Source organism: Rhincodon typus, chromosome 3 (genome assembly GCF_021869965.1).
Source record: "Rhincodon typus isolate 14 chromosome 3, sRhiTyp1.1, whole genome shotgun sequence".
In the NCBI taxonomy this organism is placed as follows: Eukaryota; Metazoa; Chordata; class Chondrichthyes; order Orectolobiformes; family Rhincodontidae; genus Rhincodon; species Rhincodon typus.
In genome coordinates, this window is record NC_063334.1 from 1,089,793 (window position 1) to 1,113,867 (window position 24,075).

Sequence of the window (24,075 nt, forward strand, 5' to 3'; positions counted from 1 at the left end):
GCCGACCCATTGTCTCTGCATGCTCCTGCCCCACCGAACTGATCTCTTCCTACCGGGACTCCGTTCTCTTCCCCCTTGGCCCAGGCACTCCCCACCTACATCCAGGACACAAACCGTGCTCTCCACCTCTTTAGAAACTTCCAGTTCCACTATGGACGTTCAATCCCTATACACATCCATACCCCACAAGGATGGCTTACAGGCCCTCCGTGCTTTCCGCTCCAACAGACCGACCCAGTCCCTCCCCCACTAATACCCTCCTTTGCCTCACCAAACCACTCCTCACCTACGGTAACTTTCTTCAATTCTTCCCTCTTTCTCCAAATCCAAGGGGTTGCGATGGGCAGTTGCATGGGCTCCACTGACACCTGCCTGTTTGTTGGTTAACCTGAACAGTCCCACATCAGTACTTACAGTGGGTCTGTTCCCCAATTCTTCTGCCTTTACATTGATGACTACATCGGTGCTGCATCCTGCACCCAGGCTGAACTGGAGCAGTTCATCGACTTCGCCAACAGCTCCCACCCCACCCTCACATTCACTTGGTCTCCCTCTCCTCAGACGACTCCCTCTCCTTTCTTGACCGCTCTGTTTCCATTTCAGGCGACAATTTACAGACCGACATTTACTATAAACCCACAGATTCCCATAGCTACCGAGACTGCAACTCCTCTTATCCCGTATCCTGCAAAAACTCCATCCCACTTTCCGAATTCCTCTGTCTCTGTCACACCTCTGACGAGGAGATATTCCACACCCAAGCATCCTAGATATTCATCTTTTTCAAGCAATGCTGTTTTCCCCTCTGTCATCCAGACAGCCCTCCACCCTGCCTCCTCCATTCCCTGCTCCACAGCCTTTTTTTAACTGCCCCACCCCTCTAAACATCATAAAGATAGGTTGCCCCTTGTCCTCACTTTCAATCCCACCAGTCTCTGCATCCAATGTGTCATCCTCAAACACTTCCTCCAACTCCAATTAGACTCTATCACCCAGAGCATCCCCTATTCCCCATTTCTCTCTGCTTCCTGTTTTTCTACCTTGGATTCCAGCATCTGCAGTTTTTCTTTTGGCCATCTCATTTTTAGATATGAAACAATCTGGTGAAGCTACAAAGCAGGACTACTTGCATACTAAACAGCACAAGTAGTAAGTGAACAAGCTAAGACATTCCACAACCAACAGATCAGATCCAAGTTCTGTATTCCTGCCACATCCTGTTGTGAATGGTGGTGGGCAGCAAACACATCACTAAAGGAGGCATCCCCACAAATATGGCCCCATTCTAATGATATGGGAGCCCAGGACAATGCTAAAGCATTTGTAACAATCCAACCAGAATGTGGGTTGGATGGTCCATTTCAGCCTCCTCCAGAAATTCCCAGTGTTACAGATGGCAGTCTTTCGCCAATTTCATTCATTTTGCAATATCAGGAAATGGCTGGAGATCCTGGATACTTTAAAGGTGGTGGCCATGCCAACATTCCAGCAATAACACTGAAGATCTATGCTCCAGGACTTGTGCCCATATTGAACCTGTTCCAGTACAGCTACAACATTGGCATCTGCCCAACAACGTGGAAAATTGCCCAGGTATGCCCTGTACATAAAAAGCAGGACAAATCCAACCCAGCCAAGTACCACCCTGAAATAACCAACTCTCCCTTTATTTACTCATGCACAGTACACTGGCTGTGATCAGCCAGCTCGGAGTCAGTCCCTGAAGTGAGGAGACTCTCTGAATCCCCTGTTTATATTTTTTTTTCTGAGGAGATTCTAATCTCCTGTTTTCTTTATTTTCCCCAGCACCCGTGTGTGTGTGGGTGCGAGATACAGTATAAACATCAGGTGTGTAAATAATTTTATTGATAGTCCACCATCAGGAAAATCACCCGTGTGACCAAAGAACCAGTTGCAAGCAAAGCCCCTCTGGGGGCTATGCCTATGTGCTCCTCTGTTTATGTTGGTCGGCCTGGGTTAACAACACCAATCCATGGACCTTGTAGTCAACAAGGTCCACATGGCTCCAATCACAACATGCCCCATCAGTCCACTCCCGATCATCAGTAAAGTGATGGAAGGTGTCATCAACAGCGCTATCAAGCAGCACCTGCTCAGCAATAACTTGATGCTGAGTTTGGGTTCTGCCAGGGGCACTCGGCTCCTGACCTCATCACAGGCTTAGATCAAAATGGATGAAAGAGCTGAATTCCAGAGGTGAGGCCTCTGACATTTGGCCAAGTGTGGCATCCACTAGTCCTAACAAAGCTGTTGGAGTCAATTGGAATCGGGGGTGGGGGGGAAACTCGCCATTGATTGGAGTCACTCTTGGCAGAATGAAAGATGGCTGTGGTTACCGAAGGTCAATCATCTCAGCTCCAGGACAATTGCAGGAATTCCTGACCTTCCTTCTATCATAAGGTCAAAAGTGGGAATGCTCACTGTTGATGGAACATTGCATGTAATAAGGGAGCATCTGTAATTATGGGTGACCTTAATCTGCCGATAGATTTGGGCAAATCTATTCAGTAATATTACCGTAGAGGAGGAATTCCTGGAATGTATAGGGGAGCGTTTCCTGGACCATTATGTTAAGGAAACAACTAGAGAACAGGTTATCCGAGACTGGGTATTGTGCAATGAGAAAGGAATAATTGGCAATTTAGTTCTGCGAGGCCCTTTGGGGATGAGTGACCATATTAGAATTCCTCATCAAGATTGAGTGATGTAGTTGATTCTGAGACTAGGGTCCTGAATCTCAATAGAGGAGATTATGATGTTATGAGGTGTGAATTGGCTACGATAGATTGGGGAATATTAATGAAAGGTATGACGGTGGAAAGGCAATGGCAAACATTCAAACAGGGAAAGGGTGTACTGCAACAATTATTCATTCCTGTCTGATGCAAAAGTAAAATGGGAAAGGTGGCCATACAATGGGAAACAAAGAAAATTATAGATTGCATTAGATCCAACATAGAGGCATATAAAATTAGCCAAAATAAACATAACAGACCCAAAAGTGGGAGCAGTTTAAAATTCAACTGAAGAGGGGGAAAGGGGTTGATGAAGAAAGGGAAAATAGAGAATAAGCTTGCAGGAAACGTTAATAGATTTTATGTTTTTGTGGATATGTGAAGAGAAAAAGATTGGTTAAGACAAATGTAGGTCTCTCAAAGTCAGAAACAGGAATTTATGAGGGGGAAACAAAGAAATAGCTGATCAACTAAAATACTTTCTTTTGTCCTGTGCTCACAAAGGAGAACACAAATAACATATAAGAAATATTGGGGAACACAGGGTTTAGTGAGAGGGAGAAATTGAAGGAAATCAGTATTAGTAAGGAAACGGTGTTAGGAAATTGGCGGGACTAAATGCAGATAAATCCCCAGGGCCTGGTAATCATCCCAGAGTATTTAAGGAAGTAGCCCTAGAAATAGTGACTGCATTGGTGGTCATCTTCAAAGATTCTATAAATTCTGGAATAGTTCCTACAGTTTGGAAGGTAGCTAATGTAACCCTTCTATTTAAAAAGCAGGCCGAGAGAAAATGAGGAATTATAGACCGTTCAGCCTGATGCTGGTTATGGGGAAATGCTAGAGTTCATTGTGAAAGATATAATAGCTGAGCATGTGGAAAACAGCAGCAAGATCAGACAGAGACAGCATGGATTTACAAAAGGGTACTCATGCTTGACAAATTGGGATTCTTTGAGGATGTAACTTGTAGAGTTGATGGGCAGCCAGTCGATGTGGTTTATTTGGACTTTCGAAGAGCTTTTGATAAAGTCGCACATAAGAGATTAATGTGTAAAATTAAAGCCCATGGGAATGGGGCCAGTTTTATGAAATAGAAAATTGATAGCCGGTAGGAAACAAAGAGTAGGAATAAATGGGCATTTTTCTGAAAAGCAGGCAGTCACTAGGCAGGTATCACAGGGATCAATGTCAGGATTCCAGCTATTTACAATATACATTCATTATTTAGATAAAGTAAAGAAATGTAATATTTCCAAATTTACAGATGACACAAAGGTCAGTGGGAGAGTGAGCTGTGAGGAGAATATGGAATTGCTTCAGTGTGATTTGGACAAACTCCGTGGGCAGATGTAGTATAATGTGGATAAGCGTGAGGCTACCACTTTGGGAAGAAAATCAGGAAGGCAGGTTATTATCTGGCGATAAATTTGAGAGGGAGGGGAAATGTGCAACAAGACCTGGATGTCCTTGTACACCAGTCGCGGAAAGTAAGCATGCAGGTGCAGCAAGCCTTTGAGAAGCCAAATGGGATTTTAGCCTCATGGCGTGTGGATTTGAGTACAGGATAGAAACTCCTAGAACCCCTTTAAAATTCTAACAGGACTAGGCACGGCACATGCAGGACATATGTTACCGATTACAGGAGAGTCCAGACTATGGATCACAGCCTGGGGATACATGATGAACCATATATGACTAAGTTAAGGAGAAATCGCTTCATAGAGAGAGTAGTAAGCCTCTAGAATTTGTTACCACAGAAAGCAGTCAATCCTGAAGCAATGTACACTGCAAGAAGGAATTGGATAGAATACTTGGGGCTAAAGTGGTCAAAAGATGTTGGGGAGAAGAGGGGACAGGGTGTTGAGTTAGATGATCAGCCATGATCATTGTTATTGGCGGTAAAGGCTTAAAGGGCTAAATGGCCTACTCATTCCATTTTCCGTGTTCAGCACCATTTGCTGTTCCTCAGATACTGATGCAGCTCATGTCGGGATGTAGCAAGACCTGGTTTAGGCTGACATGTGACATGTTACCATTCATTCTACACACATACCAGGCAATGACCATCTCCAAGAGGGAACCCAACCATCACCCCTTAATATAGCATTACTTCATGGAATGTCCCATAATCACCATCCTGGGAGTTACCACTGACCAGAAACTGGACTGGACTTCCTGAATAAATACGGTGGTTGCAACAACAGACTAGAGACCGAAGAATCCTGCAACAATCAGCTCACCTTCTGACTTCCCAAAGCCTGTCCACCATCCAACGCATACGTTAGGTATATGATGGAATGCCCCCCCTTGCCTAAAGGGGTCCAGCTCCAACGATACACTAAGCTTGACAAAATTCAAAGCAGCTAGATTGATTGGCACCACAACCGCAAACCTTCAGTCCCTCCACCACTGAAGATCAGTATTTGCGGCATATACCATTTCAAGATACACTGCAGAAATTTACCTAGACAGTACTTCTGAACCCACAGTTACTGCTACCCTAGCAGGATGAGGGAAACGGATAAATGGGAATACCATCATCTGCATGTTGCTCACCGTCTGATCAGCAAATACATCACCATTCTTTTACTGTCACTGGGTCAAAAGCTTGAAGCTCCCTCCCCTAACAGTGTCCCTACCCCAAACCGACTGCAGCAGTTCAAGAAGGCAGCTCACTGCCACCTTCTTCAGGGCAACCAGGGGTGATTCGATTTATTGTAGTCATCTGTACCTAAGTATAGTGAAAAGCTTTGTTTTGCGAGAGGTACAGGCAGATCATAGGGTGCTTAGACAGAGTGTTGGTTTACAACTGCACAGGAGGTGCACAAAGCAAGACCAACATTAGCAAGATAAATATGTTTGAAGTTTGAGAGGTCCATTCAGCAGTCTAATAATGGCAGGGAAGAAGCTGTTCTTGAACCTGTTGGTGTATGTGTTCAAGCTTCTGTATCTTGTGCCTGATGGAAGAGGTTGGAAGAGAGCATTACCAGGGTGGGAGGTCTTTGATGTTGGACATGTAATGATGGGTGGATAATAAATGCTAGCCCAGCTTGTGATGCCCAAATCCAATGAATAAATTTTTTAAAATAGGTGAAACCATGCACATACACACACACACATAATACATACACACACACACACACCCATACATACATACATACATACGCACGCATGCACACACAGTCTGCTGGTTCATCTCTCTTCCATTATGGTTAAGCAGTCCCAGGTGCTGTGTGATAGCACTATTGATGACCCCTTCCACTATTTAACTGACGATTGAAAGTAGAGTGGGCCAGTAATTGACTGGGTTGGAGTTGTCCTGCTTTTTGTGTACAGGACAAACCTGGGCAATTGTCTACATTGTTGGGCAGATGCCAATGTGGTAACTATACTGGAATAGCTTGGCTAGGGGAGCAGCAAGCTCTGGAGCACATGTCTTCAGTATTATTGCTAGAATGTTGCTAGGCCCCAGAGGCTTTGTAGTATCCAGTGCCTCCAACTGTTTCTTGAAATCACATGGAGTGAACTGAATTAGCTGAAGACTAGCATCTGTGATGCGAGGAACAACTAGTGGAGGCCAAAATGGATTAGCCACTTCTCCCTGAGGTTTGTTGCAAATGATTCAGCATTATCTTTTGCAATAACGTGCTGACTCCCCATCGATGTGGATATTTATGGAGTCTCCTCATCCAATGAATTATTTAATTGTCTATGATCATTCATGACTATGTGTGGTAGTGCTGCAGGATTTAGGTCTGATCCATTGGTTGTAGAATCGCTGGACTCTGTCTACAATTTGCTGCTTATGCTGTTTGGTACGCAGGTTTGTAGCCTCACCAGGTTGAGTCCTCATTTTTAGGTATGCCTGGTGCTGCTCCTGGCATTCTCTCCTGGGCCACGAGGTTGCAGATGATGTTGGGCTATGATTCTGCTGCCACTGATGGCCCACAGCGTCTCATGGATCCACAGTCTTGAGTTATTCAATCTGTTCAAAATCTGTCCCATTTAATATGGTGAGAGAGAGACGAAGGGTTTTTCAATGTGAAGACAAGTCTTCATCTCAACAAGTACTGTTCGGGGGGGCCACTCTCTTTCTGATCTGTCATCAACATCTGCAGCTAGCAGATTGGGAAGGATGAGGTCAAGTATGTCTTTTCCCTCTTGTTCGTTCCGTCCCCATCTGCTACAGACCCAGTCTAGTAGCTATGCCCTTTGGGACCCAACCAGCTCGATCAGTCACGCTGCTGGACGTTGAGATCCTTCACCCAGAGTGTGCTGTCCACCCTTGTCACCCTCAGTGCTTCCCACAAGTATTGTTCAGGATGGAGGAGCACAGTGTCATCAGCCAAGGAAATATGTTATGTGGTAATCACTAGGAGGTTTACTCTTCCACGTTTGGTCTGATGCCATGAGACTGCATGGTGTCCAGAGTCATTGTTGAAGGTTCCCAGCGCAACTCCCTCCTGACTGTATACCACTGCTGCTGGGTCTGTCCTGCTGGTAGGACAGAACATCACCATCATAATCTCCAGATGTGTCTGTAAGGTGCGGTTCTGAGAGTATGACAATGTCGGGCTGTAGTTTGACTAGTCTCAGACAGCTCTCCCAATTTTAGCTCTAGACCCCAGATGTGACTAAGGAGCACTTAGCAGGGTTAAATGAACTATGTTTGCCATTGTTACTTCCAGTGCAAGGTGGTCCATCTGCATTTTTTTTTAAGACTTTGAAGCAATTGTTGTCGCTCTGGCTTGCTTGGCCACTTCAATCTGTTCTCAGATTATTACCAATAACTGTGTTTCTAGGAGGTGGTGATGACTTGTGCTGTAGTTATTTTTCTTCTTCCTTACAAAGAAATTTGTGGTCTCCTTTTTCCCCTTGGTCGGAACAAGATGGCTACGAGCAGAACACTTCTGGTGTGCAGGAGTGAGCAATATCTCAGCTGGGTCATCATGGGTACCACATTCTTTTGCATTTTGTTATTATGTCATTCACTTAACCTGTACCTTTCTTTTTAAATTGCAGTGAGATGACTTACCATTTGCATTCATGTAATTAGATTCCATATTAATTTTGATTTAACACAATTCAGTTAGGAATGCCTTTCCTTTTTAAAGGAACTGCTTCCTTAGTACTGTGTTGCTGTGAATGTTTAGCTGTGCAGTTTTTATCTAAAGTTGTTTTTGCTTTTGAGTACTCAAAAGCAGACCAATATTCTGTGCTTCATTTGGAAATGAAGTATTCTGTTTAGTATGTTGGATACAAATCAGACTACACAGCTTGTGAAATTCAAGGCAAGTGTTCAACTTTGGTATATGAAAGTGTATTATTTTGTTGCATCTTTTGATGTTAAATGTAGGCCATTTAGAGACAAATCTTTTATTTGCAACTGTTGCCTTACTTCCAAGCAAATTACCAAGTTGTCTTTGGGTTTGAAAATAATTTCTAAGGCACAGTACAATCTGGCCTGTTTTGCAACATCCATTTTTAAAAATACCAAGTTATTCCTCTCCTTATTGTTCTCAAATTAGCAGTTAGGAATACCATGATTAATATCCACATTTGAAGGCTGCAGATTATCCCTAAATTTGGTGATTATTTTAGTCACCTCTTTGCCCTCAATGAGTACAGATTCGCATTAACACTATTATAGGTAGCCCTGGTTTACAACATGATGACTATTTTTGTATTTTATTTAACAAATATATCTACATTCAAGGTTCAATTTATAATCCCTTCCATTTTCAACTGACTGTGTAAACGTCCCTGTGTAGAGAATAATTTTGAAGATGTGATGCAAACTATATTGAAATGAAGTAGTAAATAGTAGAGGGTTCCCTCTGGTAAATGATGCCCATTTCTCTATGGCACACAGGAATTGTGCTCAAGAATAATAGCCCGGTTTTTTTTATTCCAAAAATACGCTTTTCAAAATCCAAGCTTGAAATCCAGTATGAACAAATACTAAGCTTTTGACCCTGTATAGTTGGATGATCTTTTACTTTAAAAGATGGTAGTGGCATTCAGATAAAATTGTATGTTGTTTGGTCCTCTCTGTATTTATGTATCAACAGTTCTTTATAATCATGGATCAGTCAGTATGCCCCATATGAGCAGACACATAAGTAACTACTGCCTAAAAGAGAGAGAACAGCAACTAATCGAAGCACATTTTTTCACCTTTAACAAAATTATCATTTATTTAAGCAATTATTTGTACAATTATACTAAAAGATGCAATGCAAATTACAAATCTTTACTTTTACTTTGTGATTGAAATATTAAGGAACAAAGTTTTGAAGTACCAATTTATGATCTTCCTCATTATGGACAATATTTGTGTAGGACTGAATCTTCACAGTGAATCTCTTAGTTTTTCATTAGAAATGAGTGAAGAGTGAAGTAGAACATACGTACATAATCAGATAACATATTTGAAATGCAAGTATGTCAAGAAAGCCCAAAGAAATGCTCTTGGGTAAATTAAAGTGTCTACCCAAAATCTTGTCTCAAATATTTGAAATGACGGATATTACTAACAAACTGGGAACTTGCTCTAGCAACTGTTAAACATCAAATGTTTGACTTTCTAACTGCTGAATTAAACAGTGATTCCAAACATATCATCATTATCTTTAAATTTGCATTGAAACTTGCCAATCTTCCTTGTTGGTTTCTAATTGAGCAACATGAAGAGAAACTGTAAAATGAAGTGGCCCATTTCTGGAAAAGAGATAAAAGGGTCCTGTTGACAGTATAGGTGGAGATGTGGAAAAGTCCATGGCTTTGATAAAATGTCAACTAAAAGAGAACATGTAGGGTTGGGAATGGGGAAGTTGTGGAAGGGAGCATTGACAAGAGAAGAAATGTTAAGGCCAGTACTTCCTAATAAAAAGTAGCCTTTTTGTTTTACTGAGCCTGAGCACAGCCAGAAGTGAGGAGCACTGAGGAGATTTGTAGCTGAAGTTTTTACGCCTCTGTTGTAACAGGTGTTAGAAGTCAAAAGCCCATTAAAGCAAAGCAAACCTGAGAAAACAATAAAGAATGGTGAATATGACAAGGTAAGATGTGTTTATTGCTTTCTTGAAGTTCTTTCATACAGCAACATGTTACAATACCGAAGTTGTTTGTTCTGCCAATGGAAAAGTTCTTGAACAGACTGCTTTGCTTCAGAATGAGACGATAGAAGCTTGTGAAGTCATCATTGTTCTGACTATTCAGAAGGTCAATTATTAACTTAGTTTCTTGCTATTTTAGTTGACGTAGTTAGCCAAGTAGGATTTACAGCGTAGAAACAGACAATTTGGTCCGACAGCCTGTACTAGTAAGTCACTGGGTAGCAAAATCTGATGTTGATTGTTCATGCAAAATTATTTCACTTACTAACAGTTATTCTTCAGCATCAAGTTTGCAGTTCAAAATCTGGAGGGTGCAAGCGACTCATCCAATAGAAAGTTGATCGTAGATAAATAAAACTGGTTTCCTAAAACACTCTGCACTCCAGCTGGTGTTGAGAAGGCCCTTACATAGTGTTGTATTGGTACCTACCCCAAAGTAAGGGAACAGAATTCTTCCGAAGTAGATCAAACTATCAGTGGCACCATGATCACAACAATACTTGCTGGCAAAGGAATATAGTCTTTGAAGGTAAAGATTAGTTTAATGCAGGTGCCTTGTTAAAACTCCCAAGGTCTTTGGCATTTTGGGTCATAAAGTATCATTCAAAACGTTACAAAACTGGGGAGCTTTGACTGGCAAATTTGGGTTGTATTGTGTTTGATTGCACAAAGTAGGTATTTAGTTTGAAAGATCCACAACCAATATTTGTGTATAGGACTGCTTTAGACCGAAAATGTTTTCCTCTATCTGTCCCTCACTCTGACCCTTTCTGCTGTAGTGAAATAATGAGTTGTAGATCTACCTTCATATCTGTCGTTATGTGGCTCAAGGACATTATATCAGATTATGGCAGCCTTGTGGAGTTATTAGAGTTTCTCATCTATATGGGATTTTTTTTCTACACTCCTCTGTAATCCATCGTAATGTTGATGTCAAAGGGTCTTATTGTTTTTTGTTCTTTGAAAGGATTCTTGTTCACAGTGGGAGCGACCCTACTAGAAGGCCCAGGTTCAAGTCTCCCTCCCACCCCCGCTCCAGAGATGTGCAATAACATCTTTGAGCAGGCTGATTGCAATTACAAATTGAGCTTTATTTTGAGAAGTGGCCTCGACAGTTGGCACAGTGTGGCATACAAATGCAGAACAAATAAGATTCGCTAGCCATTTTAGCTCACTATAATATCTATTGACTTAATCTCAAATCTTTTGTGAAGCTACACAAATTCAGTTTAATTATTCAGTAATATCTATTCAGTTTTTATCACATTCAACGACAACAAGTCTGCTTTTCAAATACTGCTTGAAAATTGCAAGACACCAGCTGGAGTGAAGTAGCAATCAACAATCCTATTGGAAAGGTTTTGTTTAGCTAATGTAGTGTTAGATGACTTTTTTTAAATATTGGATTGAATAAGTTAATGAAACATTGTGTATTTTTGAGGACATATCTGATTCCATACAAGGAGACTTTAGCTTGCATTTGCAATTAGCAGGGAATCTTAACTTCATGTTCTGATAGCTTTCACTGTTCTGGGAAAGGAAATCTTATGCACAGTCTATACTTTCCTCCCACTGTATGGTAAGATTCAAGCTCCGAGTAAAAAGTTGCATTGCTCCACTTACAAAAAGACGTGATTTCCTGTGCTTTTGCCGAATTTTGAAAATGCTGTTCAAGGTGAAAAAAAACATGATTAATAGTCTTTAGTGGTTGCACTGACACAAAGAAACCCACAGTTTATACTCTGTTGCAAATATCTGGGTTTTAATTGAACCTGGGTTTCAGTGGTATAGGATCATGTATTTAAGTCACTATACTGTCCGACCAGTTAATTAAAATTGCCAGGAGGCTTTCTACGAATGAAGTTTTGGCTGGCAACAGGTAGTTAGTCTATGGACTGGTGACCATTTATTACTGACAAAGGCCTTCTGCCTCCCAGCAACTATGTGATTGGTTTCCAAGTAGCTGAACAGCTATTGGGTGTGAATGTTTGAGGGAGAAGCTGTTGGACCTCCTGGAAGGGAAGGAGCTTGTTTTGCTTCGCAATAAAAAGCACTTTGAATAAGTAGCCAGTTTATTTGCCCACGTCAATTGCTGTAATCTGCAACAAGTAATTAACAGATCAGAAACCCCCAATAGTGTGAACCAGTCACCTTGTGCCTCCTGCAAATAAGTGAAAGTACCTGGAGAAGGATGATCGAGACGCAGTGTTCTGATCAGCAAAAGGATCTTCTCAGTGAACACTGGACAAACACTGAACTGCCTTCCTGGTCTTTCCCTCCATCCAATAAACCTATGTTTTTCTTTTGTCTGTTTGCCTGTCTGTCTCTGCATCTGTGTGTGGGGGTGTGAGGTTAGGGGGTAGCTTTCCGTCGTTTAGATTTTTTTAGTCCAGTTGTATGTTGATTCAGAACTGTTTATCTGTACTTATAACCTATTTATCTGTAATAAATAGTCATTCTTGTTAAGTACAAAAACCTTATCTGTGCTCTTTGTCAACCAGGGCCAAAAAGCATAAATTGGGGAACCTTTCATACATTTTGAAATCTTTAACTCCAGGAAAGCTTAATTTTCAGTATGCTATCTGAGTGAGGAGTAATGATTTGAATGTGTTTCATTTTTCTTCCAGTGTTTTATCTCTGTGCACAGATTTCAAAATCCTTACATTCAATTCTTCTTCAAAATGTAGAGAATAGGAGCAAGGTTTGGCCATTTGGACATTTGAGCCTGGTCCATCATTCACTGTTCATGGCTGATTATCCAACTCAGCACCTGGTCCCACTTTCACCATACCTTTTGACCCCATTAGCCCTAAGAATTATATCCAACTTCTTCTTGAAAACATTCAATGTTTTGACCTCATGTGTTTTCTATGGCAGAGCATTCCACAGGCTCACCACTCTGAAGAATTTTCTCCTCATTTCAGTCCTAAATAGCTTACCCTGTATCCTTATACTATGACCCCTGATCCTGAACTTGCTGGTCGTTGGGAACATTCATCCTGCATTTACCCTGTCTCGTCCTGTTTAGAATTTTATAGGTTTCTATGAGAACAGAGTTTTAGGGGATTACTGCACTTGACTATTCCAACATTTTAGTTACAGTCAGTACTGTCTATGAATCCAGACTATCTAAATAACCCCAGACCAGACAACAAAATTTACTGGTCACTTGTCAGGTTGTAACACTGCAAAAAGCATGAACGATCCCATGTACTTTTTAAGACATTAAAGCCACAAGATTCCAAGATTTGAACAAACAACAATAGACTTGACAAAGTTAGAATAGTAACAATCTTTTACATATATATCGTTCTAACTGGATTTGGAATATAAAATATCCGGAGTTCAATGTGAGTAATAAACACACTCTGGACAAACACCTTCAGGATAAAGGGACGTTGCCTCTTCTCTCTGCTCCAAAGTATCTGACTCACCAGCAACCCAAAGCAGTCCTTGGACTCCTCCATCCAACTGACCTGTTCCTGAGTAACCAGTTGAAAATCATGCAAGAAGCCCCACCTTTGTTCCTTGACAGTATTGAACATTGCTGATAAATCAGTTGAACGTAGCAATCCCTTGGAAACACTCTTCCCTGGATGTTACAACTTTCACAGGTTGCTGGTCTACATGCTACAAATTGCATCAAATAAAATGCCTTTCAGCATACAGCAGCATAACCACAGGGAAAGTGGGAACTGTCATGTGAACATGATTCTTGGATTCTGGAAGGTGTGGTAAAGGATGTTCCCAATGACTGGGGAGTGCAGTACCAGGTGCCACAGTTTAAGGACACAGGGTCAGCCATTTAGTATTGAAGTGAGAAGAAATTTCTTTATCCAGAGAGTAGTGATCCTGCAGAATTTCCTGCCACAGAAAGAGGTTGAGGTCAAAACACTGAATATTTTTAAAAAGGTTTTAGGTACAGTTTTTGCAGCTAAGGGGAGAAGATGGGTATTGGGTACAGAGTTGGATGGTCAGTTGTAATCAAATGTTGGATGGTCAGATGTTGAATGGTAGAGCAGGCTTGTAAGGTCTGCTCCAGCTTCAATATTCTTTATTTCTATTCTCTAAAATCAAATAATCCAATTTAACATTAATTTTTCCCTTTGGTATTCATGAGTCAACCATGAAACCTGTGAATACTACATTATATTAACTGAAATTAGTTTGTTTATGGATCTAAATATCTTTACAGTTGTTTTCACTTGTCCAGTGTTACTTTTCAGCATTTTATTTAATGTTTTTATGCATTCCATTCTGCATCAGTTTCCTTTTAAGGAAAGTTTCCAGAAAGACTTCCATTGTGAATATTATAATATACCATTTATTAACCGGCAAATTTGTGAGTAGTGGTGTATCTTGAGTAATTTGCGTGTGGTGAGCAAAATTTTAACCTCACTTTTTTTTTCCTGTACAGATTTGTTTCAGTCTTTGTAAAATAGGCCTTAACCACAAAAACTAGTGCAAAGGGTGTTCTTTTTGTGTAATCTGTTATTGTAATGTAAGTTAGCACAAGCTTCGTTGCTAGTTTGGGAATGTTGCAAAATTATTTGGGATGTTTTGCAGGATTCTGAAATGTTAACATGCGCAAATAAAGCAAACACTAGAAAAAGATTTCAGTATAAGAGCACATGGAATCCCTCCAGTTAAATCTTGACCAAAAGCATGTACAATATCTCAAGTATATGAAGTTGGTTTTATCTGCACAGCTCCCAAAGTGAGGACCATCAGAAATGGTGCAGCTGCTTATAAAACACTTTTTGTATACTAAACATGACCTTTGACAACATGTTAATCTCCAAGATTATAACTGGTGAGAGACAAAACGCATTCAGGTATCCGAACAGCATTTTATATTTACACTAGGGCATGGTTAAAAAGGCGTTGAAAATAATAATTCTTCTTCGGACATTTATCTTCAGGCATATCTGGATGAGTTGGTTGAGCTTCATCGAAGGCTAATGACGCTTCGCGAACGGCACATACTACAACAGGTAAGACTTTTATTTAAGTCACACTTTTAACTGTTATACATATTGGCTTGTTTTAGTCCACATTTAAGTATTGATTCTTTTTTTAAAAAAAAAACAAACTTGTCATGTTTTACAATCCTGCAGTTGCACACGTGAGTTTAGTAAGAGTCACAAACATGTCTGTTTCTCAAATGTTATTTTTCACTAGCTGGCTTTCCTGCTCCATCTTCACTTGGCTTTCTGTTCTTCTGGCATAGATATTGTCTTCTTTGTGTACTCCTTCCTTTGTAGTTGGAGTTTGTGGTGAAGGATAAACATTTTCTTCAGTGCGATACTACAGCTCACTTTTTTTCAAGCTGAGATTTGCTCAATATTTCGTTTGAGCAGCAATGATTGTAACTTGATACTTCATTAATGCCAGACTGTGGCACCAAAACGTATACTGATTAAGTTGAGGTTTTTTTCTGATTAATGGTTTCCTGGGCCTTGATTGACTTCATCCCCTAGGGTTGTGGGAATTCCTAGAATGAGCGAGTGACATGTTTGATGCATTGGCTTCAATTTTCCAAAATTTTCAATATTCAGGGAAGGTTCCATTTGATTGGAAAAGAGCACATGTAAGTCCTTTCTTTTAAAAAGTGAGAATATCATGACTATGGACACATAATCATTCTGTTGAAAGGTTAAATGCCTGGAATCTCCCAACCAGTAAAATATTGATTGCTTCTCAACTGTTTGAAATTGGTCACTCCCATTGTAGCCAAATCCAAGAATTGTAGCTTACTGGCCCATCATTCTAATTTCCCTTAGGGAGAAACAGCCATCAGAAAGAGTTAAGACTCCGTTGTTGACCCAGGTCATGAGATTAATGCCTGGCAAAGAAATAACTGAAGAATTTTGAATGGGCGTGCTTCTGTTGTTACAGGGCAGTCCAGTTCAGTCATGCTAATATAATGAAATGCAACAGGCACACAACCTACTGCAAGTTTTTCAGCGTCCTCTCCTTTTGGACCAGATTGGCATTTTAGAGTAGAAGTTAATACAATTGTCAATGTTATTATCTAGGTTGGTTTAATGTGTACCACTCCACTTGCGTCTATGTTCTAATCTGTCAGCCAACAGAGGAGTTGCCATCAAATCATATAAATGGTATTTTTACAGTCTTGCTGTTTTGAGATATTTTCTAATCAATCTGTTCAGAGATGTCATTACATGTCTCTGAAGCAGGTGGGACTTGAACCTGGGCCTTCTGGCCCAGAGGTAGTGATACTGCCACTGTGCCACAAGAACCCCAGTTTTGTTATTTAAGGTAATCTGAAATACTAATCGGCTGTTACTGTTGAATGAAAGTGCTGCACTTCACAATTTTTGACCATTTGCTTACAGGAACAATTTACGAACAAACTTTCTGGCATTTTGATGAGTTTTTTTTTAAAAGAAAACAAACCTCCGCAGGTTTCAAAAGGGAAGCTTCAGGCTTTTGCTGGATATGTATTAAGCCACATATGGATAATGCTGTCTGGTTAATACTGAATGCAAAATGTTTGCTGGTCTGAGTTTCCTTTCACAGTTGTCTGATAGTTTTGAGATTTTGTTTCATCCCGAAGGAAGGTATAGCTGCTGCAAGTCAAGTAATAGTTCTTTAAAGTCTATCTGTTGTTTATGTTCAGTACTGCCTATTAATGTGTTTGCCAATCCACGTCAGCCAATTTATAACTCGTGCTTTCGTACTTTCTATCATTTAGCGTGCAGGCAATTCTTTGCTGTGAAATCGCAGGTATTTCATTGTTAGATATACCTGGTGCCTAAAAGATTAATAAGGAGAGAGAAATTCTGAACATGAGAGAAAGCTCACTAGAAACTCAAAAGCACTTAGTAAGATTTTCTATAGATACTTTTAAAAAGAGTGAACAGAGTGAGTGTTGGTCCTATAGAAAGTGTGTTTGGCAAATTAGTGCAAAATTCCAGAGCTGGTGGATGAATTGAGTGCATGTTTTGCATAAATCATAAACCTAGAGGATATGAGTAACATCCCTGAAACATCTGTGAAATTCCTGGAATGGAAAGGAGGGAGAAGCTCCAGAAAATTACCTAACCAGGCAGTGATAGTTGGAGCTGCTGGGCTGACAAACCCCTGGTTCCTGACGCACTTCATCCCACAGAGTTTTGGGTCTGCCTAGAATCTGCCAGTGAGAATGCTCATGTATTGGCTTCAATTTTCCAAAATTTCGAACAATCAGGGAAGGTTCCATTTGATTGAAAAAAGAGCAAATGTCAGGTTGCTCTTCAAAAAGTGAGAGATGGTAGAAAACTATAGCCCGTTATCGTAAGAACTATGTGAGAAAAAAATCGTTAGAAACAGTTTAAGATATTGTGGCCGGGCACTCAGGAAAGAATGTTTAGGGCAATCAGGCTGGGTGAACGTGATTTTATGAAATAAATAATGTTTAACCAATTTACTGCAGCTCTTTTGAAGAGCTAACATGCTCTGAATAAAGGGGAGTCAGTGGCTGTGTTGTAGAGAGAGACCCATAAGTTATTTGCTAAGTGCGACAAAAACATGGGGAACATATTAACACAAATAGAAGATTGACTCATGAAAAGGAAATGGCGTAAATGGGTCATTTTATGATTGGAAAGATCTAACAAATAGTGTGCCAAAGGGCTACTCAAATCTTGGTGAAGGCTCTCCCTGTCTCCAGTTCCTCCTTCAGTTGGCATGGCTGTGTTTGGTTTCTTTTTGCCAATATTCTGTCTTCACTTACTGCTATTTCTTGAATGAATGTCAGTTCCTGAGACCCTTAAACAAACTGCTAGCACAGCTCATTTACTTTGAGTGATTTTCTTACACGAGTTCGTGAAGCTCCTCTTCCACAGCTTTCTGTTCCTGAAGCTTTACTGTCACTGGCATGAAGCCACTTGGGATTTTATTTTTGTTGCTCCGACTATTTTGAAGACCACTAAACTGCATTGCTACTGTGAGGAGCATTTTCACAACCTCTGCAGTTTGAGTGGCTTTGTCCGCAGAGTATAGTGGGATTTTAACTCCTATCTCCGGAGTATTAGTTCAGACCTCTGCGTTAGAGTTCAGTAATATTACTATGATGATCCAATTCCCTGATGAGATCAGTTTAATCAATATAATATGTGAATGTGATCATCACTCTTGCTTTCTGTGTTCACTTGCTATGAAATTAAGAGTTTCAGCAATTTGCACAGACCCTTGTTTCACCTCTATGTGACTTGTCTGTAATCAGAATTTAAGTGGCTTTCATGCCAAAAACGCTGTTGTCATGTTCACATCAATAAGCAGTTGATAAATGGAATGTTATTGCTTCACTTTTGCATTTTGCTATCCTGTAAATAAATGCAGAATCAGGTATCTGAAAAGTAAGGTGCTTATATTATGAACGTGAATGTCTGCAGAAAATACCTCATTCTAGATGTTGAAGATGCAAATCTTGAGCGCCAAAACATTCTTCAGCTAATAACTAGAACTACACATTCTCCAATTTTGCAAATTTATGTTTTGTAATCGTGTCAAAGAAACTTGTAATGATTGTAGGGTCTTCTCCATATTGTCCTTATTGGGATTGAATCTTAATCTTATGGCTACAACAACTAGGTAAATGTGGTGCATTTACCCACTAAATGGTTAGCAAAATCGATTGGACAGCACAACAGATGATACCTGAAAGCTTATTCCTCGGCACTGGGAGCTCAAGCACCAAAAGACGTCGGTTGTAATCGTTGGTTCAGAAGAGAATAAGAAATAGGATGGACCAGCTTATGTACCAACTCATAGCCCTCAATACCTCAATATTTCAAAAATATATCTACCTCCTCTTTTAAATACTTCCACTGATCTAGCTTCCACAACTCTCTCGGGTAGAGACTTCCAGACATTCACTATCCTGTGAAGGAAGAAGTTGCTTCACATCTCGGGTTTGAGTGTCCCCTTATTCTGTAGTTCTTCTCATAGTTTGTGATTTCCCCAACGAGTGGGAATGTATTCTCAATATCTACCCTGTAAGACCTCCTTCGAATCTTTTATGTATAGACAAGATCATCCCTTATTCTTCTACATGATAATAAATACAGGCCTAATCTGTCTAGCCATTTTACCTATAGTAATAGTCTACCTATTTATCCCAGGTTTGAGCCAAGTGAATCTCTTCTTTGAACTGTTACCAATGCCAATATTTTATTTTAAACACGGGGACCAAAGCTATATGCAGTACTCCAATTGTAGCTTCACAAACATCTGTATAGATGCAACAAGATTTCCCTATTTTTAAACTCCAACCCCCTAGCAATATAGTCAAAATTCAATTTGCTGCCTTAATTACTTGCTGCAACTGAGCTAATTTTTATTGTTTTGTGCACAAGAACACTCAAGTCACACTGTAATGTGCTTTTGTTTTTTGGAATCTCTCTCCATTTTAAGTGATGGTCTGCCTTTTTTTTCTTCTTTCTACCTCACATTTTTCGACATTAAACTCAGCAGCCAAGTTACTATTCACTCACTCAACCTATCTAACCCCTTGCAGATTCCTGATGTTTTTATCACAACATGCTGTTCCACATACGTTTGTGTTATCAGCAAATGTGAATACATTCTGGTGTGTCCGTTCCATGTTACTTATATACCTGAGTAACTAATTGAGGCCCAAGGACTGATGGTTGTAGTACTCCACTTTCCAACCTTAAAAAGATTACAGAAATGATGGTAAATGGAAAATTGTGTGCAGTCATGCCTGTGATTTCCTGTAGCTTGGTTCCCCATTTGTAAAGTTAGCCCTTACATAATCGGATGAATTGGCTTCAGATTCGTTCTGAAGGTCCTAAGGATTGCTCCAAATATTTCCATCTTCTACAGTGGTGGAAATTGCTAGCGTCTGGAGTGATTATGACAAATAGCATAAGCATATTTAAGAGGAAGCTACACAAGTGCATGAGAAATAAACTAATTGTGGAACACTTTAGTGTGGCGCGATAAAACAAACGGTGAGAGAAATATCTGTGGAGCTTAACATCTTTTTTGCTGTAAATTCTGTTGTCAATGTTAAGCTTGCTGCTTTCAATTTGAGTCACAACATCCTGCAACAGAGTAGGTTGAATGTGGACAGTAGCATTGTATTAAAATTCATTTTGATTTTACAGTAAAATTTTAGTTTTGCATTTCAAGGGCAGCTTGCCAATAACATTTGATTTTAACAATCTGTGAAATGTATTCCTTCTTCTTTCTAAAGTGTTGAGCACAGAGCAGTGCATATTAGACCATTGCAAATGTTTAATCCCTTTCTGAAGTATCTAGGTGTTATGAAACTGAAGAACCCAGTACTTGTGCAGTGGAATTAGTCCATCTAATTCGATGGAAAATCATGTGAATTCAATGTCACGGTTTTAGATCATTTTGCAACTGAAGGACTCTTTCTCCACACCACACAACAGCACCCCTCAACCACCACTTTTCAGTTTTCATAACTGTTTGTTTCTGGGGAAAATATAACAGGGAGAAGAAAATTGCAGTTGGGTAATTGATAAACTGCACGATAAATCCTGTTGCTGTAATGCTGCAGAGTCTGCCACACAACACACATGGTGTAGACTGAAATCCAAAGCCTCTTAGAAAAGAGGAATTCACTGAATGCTCCCCCCTCGCCCCACAACGTTGTTAGCTAAATGCGTTTTTGTTGACTTCTGATTTTTCTTTTTTAAAAAAGAGATAATTTGGCAACAATAGGTTAAGCAATGGAAAGTTCAATATCCTTTCATTATAACTTACATTGACATTAGTGCGACTGATGTTGATCAATGTAGGAGCAAATCTGTACTGAAAACAACAAATGCTGGAGATCACAGCGGGTCGGAAGGCATCCATGGAGAGAGAGCAAGCTAATGTTTCAAATCTAGATGACTCTGGTGAAGAGTCATCCAGACTCAAAACTTTCGCTTGCTCTCTCTCCATGGATGCTGCCTGACCTGCTGTGATGTTGATCAATGTCTGGAAAAGGTGAACTTTGAAAAGGGATTTTGGAGGGGTTGAAGTACCAAGTCCAAATATACAGCTGAAGGAGAAGATCACTTTAAACATGTGAAAAGAGACGATGAGCAAAAACAATATCAAAGTAAACTTTTGGTATCTATCATGGCCCTGTGGCAGCTCTAAAGTAGCAAAGAATCAGTTGTTTCCCTAATATTAATGTGTTTACATGCTGAGGTGTCATTAGTACTAAAGAATACTTGATTGAAACTAACGTTTGCAGTTCCAACATGAATAACAGCATTGAAAATCAGCTAATTTGTTGCTTATCTGCCTTTATTTAGATTGTTAACCTCATAGAAGAAACGGGACATTTTCACATCACAAACACAACATTTGACTTTGACCTTTGCTCACTGGATAAAACCACAGTTCGAAAACTACAGAGTTACCTGGAAACTTCAGGAACATCGTGAGGACACTGGTCCCCGGCTACGAGCTGGAGATTTGAACTTTTTAGCGATGCAACCGATGACTAGCCCTATAGAGCTACTTACTGCAGCTTTTTTCCAGCCAGTCATGCTTCTCTTCCCCTGAACGTGTTGCTGGGGGAAAATGCCAAGAGATTCAACAGATCCTTACCAGCCTGAGGAATGTTCTGGAAGCGCTGGACCAGTGAGGTTCATCTTCTCCTTTACCTCTCATCCCCTGGATATTTGCTCTTTAAGAATCTCAGCGGTAGTATGTATCTTTGTGGTGTCTACGTCCACATGGTGAATGATGCATGTGCAACACTGCCTTAGTATGTAACTGATCTATCTATTTATTGAAAAAAATACATTCATGACAAATATCTTGGATCTTTGGAACACTACCAGACATTGAGCACTCTGGTCACATTTGTGGTCAAGGCTTATGAATGCAGTAGGAATCGGCCACCAGATGTCTGGTGAATTCATCTCCAGTTTTTTTTTTTGGTTTCGTTTGTAAACTAGCTGCAATCTTAGGGACACTATGTAACTACACAATGTTCTAGCCTTAGTAATTGAACTGTAGTGCTTTAAAATCTATTACTGTGCACTGTTCTGAGAATCATTACCAGCTTTGCTATGTTTTAATTAGTTGTCAACCGACACAAACGATTAGATCTGTATTGACACTGGGGGAAATGTTGTCTGCACAATCATGTTATTAAGCAGAGATTTTTAAAAATATTTCTTCCAGATTTGATTCAAACTTTTTACAGGGAATAAGGGATTTTGTGGTGTAATTCTGCTTGCCCTTTTAAAGTACTTGACTCCTTCCTTATTTTTTAAAAAAAAATGCAATGTTAGTCATTGGCAAGTGCAGTTGCATCACAACTGTTATGCTCACAGTAGCTCTCCCTCAGATTCTGAAGTTGTTCTTTCATTTCCTAGCATAAACCTACTTCTCACCCTCCTGTTGTTTAGCTCTACAAACTCGGTGAATGGTAAATATATCTGAAGACTCCAAGAACTAACTGATGAAGGACAGTGAAAAACCGTTTTAAACAAGCTTATCGATCATTCGTATAAAGATTTTGGCATATCGGATGTAGTTAAATTGATTTTTTTTAAAAAATCAAGAAATGGGTTTGTCAAAACTGTTCTGCTCCCAATTTTCTGTAAGTTTGTTGTAGAAAATTCTCCATTTAGGATTAATTATTTATTTGAAACACTCCCTTCACTGCCAAATCTGTTTTTACCATTTTTACCTATTTTGGTAAATGGTGCATGTTTATCAGTCCATCCTTTGGATAGTGAAATTATATTTCTTAAAAATAGAACTTTCTTTAGCAAGTATGTTGCAGTAAAACCAAGTTTCAATGTTGTCTTTTTGAGGAGACCTTAACTATTATTTTCAGTCCAAAGATGGGTTGAAGTTTAGTACATTTTTTTAATTACTGAAAAGTTCTGAAACTGCTTCCAGCAGCATAAAGTGTACTTTGCGGTGATAACGAGGTTCAGACAAGTCATTGTGTCCATTACTTGAAACGTTACCTTGTTAGTATACTTTTGATGTGCAATTCATTTCAGAAAAATCGGACTGCTTTTTTTTCGAGAAAAGAGGGAATAAGAGAACTTACTTCATTTCATGTATGTGATGTTCAATGTATGTTTTCAATTCCCATTTCACTTTGATTTTGATGTGTCAGTGGTGAAACCCAAAACTCTTGGTTCAAGGAAAAATGCTCTAGCAGTCTTCAGAAGTTTAACTTGGTACTTTGTGAGTTCTTTTTAATTTAATGTAGTTGCTTGATCCATCTTGACTGTTGTGGCTAAATTTTGTGGTACAACTCACTTCCAAAAATATTTCATTAAATTTTAAAGAGAATCTTTGCTGTGATTCATCTAGTCATTCCTCATTGCAAATACTTCATTTGACAAAAAGGTCAAAATACAAAGCAGTGTAAGCTGTTGGGTTTTTAAGCAGGATTCAACACTCCATGAATTAATAAATAAACATTAGGTTCAGATTCTGTTACTGCAAAAAAATGTTAATATAATATATAAGGTTTAAATCAGCAGATATTTTATTTTGTAATCAACCCAAAATAGAAATAAATTGGTACAAAAGTATCTATTGTATGGGACACCATTCTAAAGTAAATCCTTTTGCAAAAAGTATGAACTTGTCATATTTGGCTTGATCCCTTAAGAATTTGCTGCAATGTTGAGTTTGCCACAATATTTAATTAGGTCAAGTATATTACACTCTTTAAAACATTTTTTTGCATTAGCTTTTCCATCAACCTTTTTGTATCTGGAGAACAAAATAAATCCTTTTTTTCAAAGAATTTATGCTTGTGCACTTATTTTCAAGCAGTACTGCTTCTGATGAAGTGTTGCCTAGATGACCTGCCAGTCGTGTCTTGAGCTAGGTAGATAGTGAAATTTCCTTGTAAAATGGCGACATTTGATTTTCAAATATTCAGTTTAAAATCCTTAATGTGCTTTATCTGACACCTTTATTCACTCTGCGTTCATAAAACAACAGCCGCAAAATGGTGACTTGTGAAACCTTTTCAAATGGCATTTAATTTGTGTTCTGTAATTGAGAGTGAAAGACCATCTAACACTGGGTTTAATCAGTGATACTGAAACTGTTTCAAGGCTACAGAAGAACTGCCTATTTCCTCTGGCCCTCAACAGAGCCAGTGTTACATCTAATTTTATGTTTATAATATTGCTTTGGATGTTATTGATGGAGGAGATGTCAAG

The 24,075-nt window shown here is 39.6% G+C and overlaps 1 protein-coding gene across 2 annotated transcripts in view; it reads left to right on the top strand.

The window, feature by feature from the left end:
• The window catches only part of mllt3 (MLLT3 super elongation complex subunit), a 133,070-nt gene extending 109,878 nt beyond the window's left edge, over positions 1-23,192 (top strand). Inside the window, exons 9-11 of one of the 2 annotated variants that reach the window (XM_020527289.2) lie at positions 9,746-9,817; positions 14,797-14,868; positions 21,178-23,192. In XM_020527289.2, the coding sequence (XP_020382878.2) occupies positions 9,746-9,817; positions 14,797-14,868; positions 21,178-21,309 (276 nt within the window). In that variant the 3' untranslated portion in view covers positions 21,310-23,192. The remainder of the gene's footprint in view (positions 1-9,745; positions 9,818-14,796; positions 14,869-21,177) is intronic. The other variant, XM_020527291.2, reaches the window with a different exon arrangement.
• The last annotated feature ends 883 nt before the right edge of the window (positions 23,193-24,075 follow it).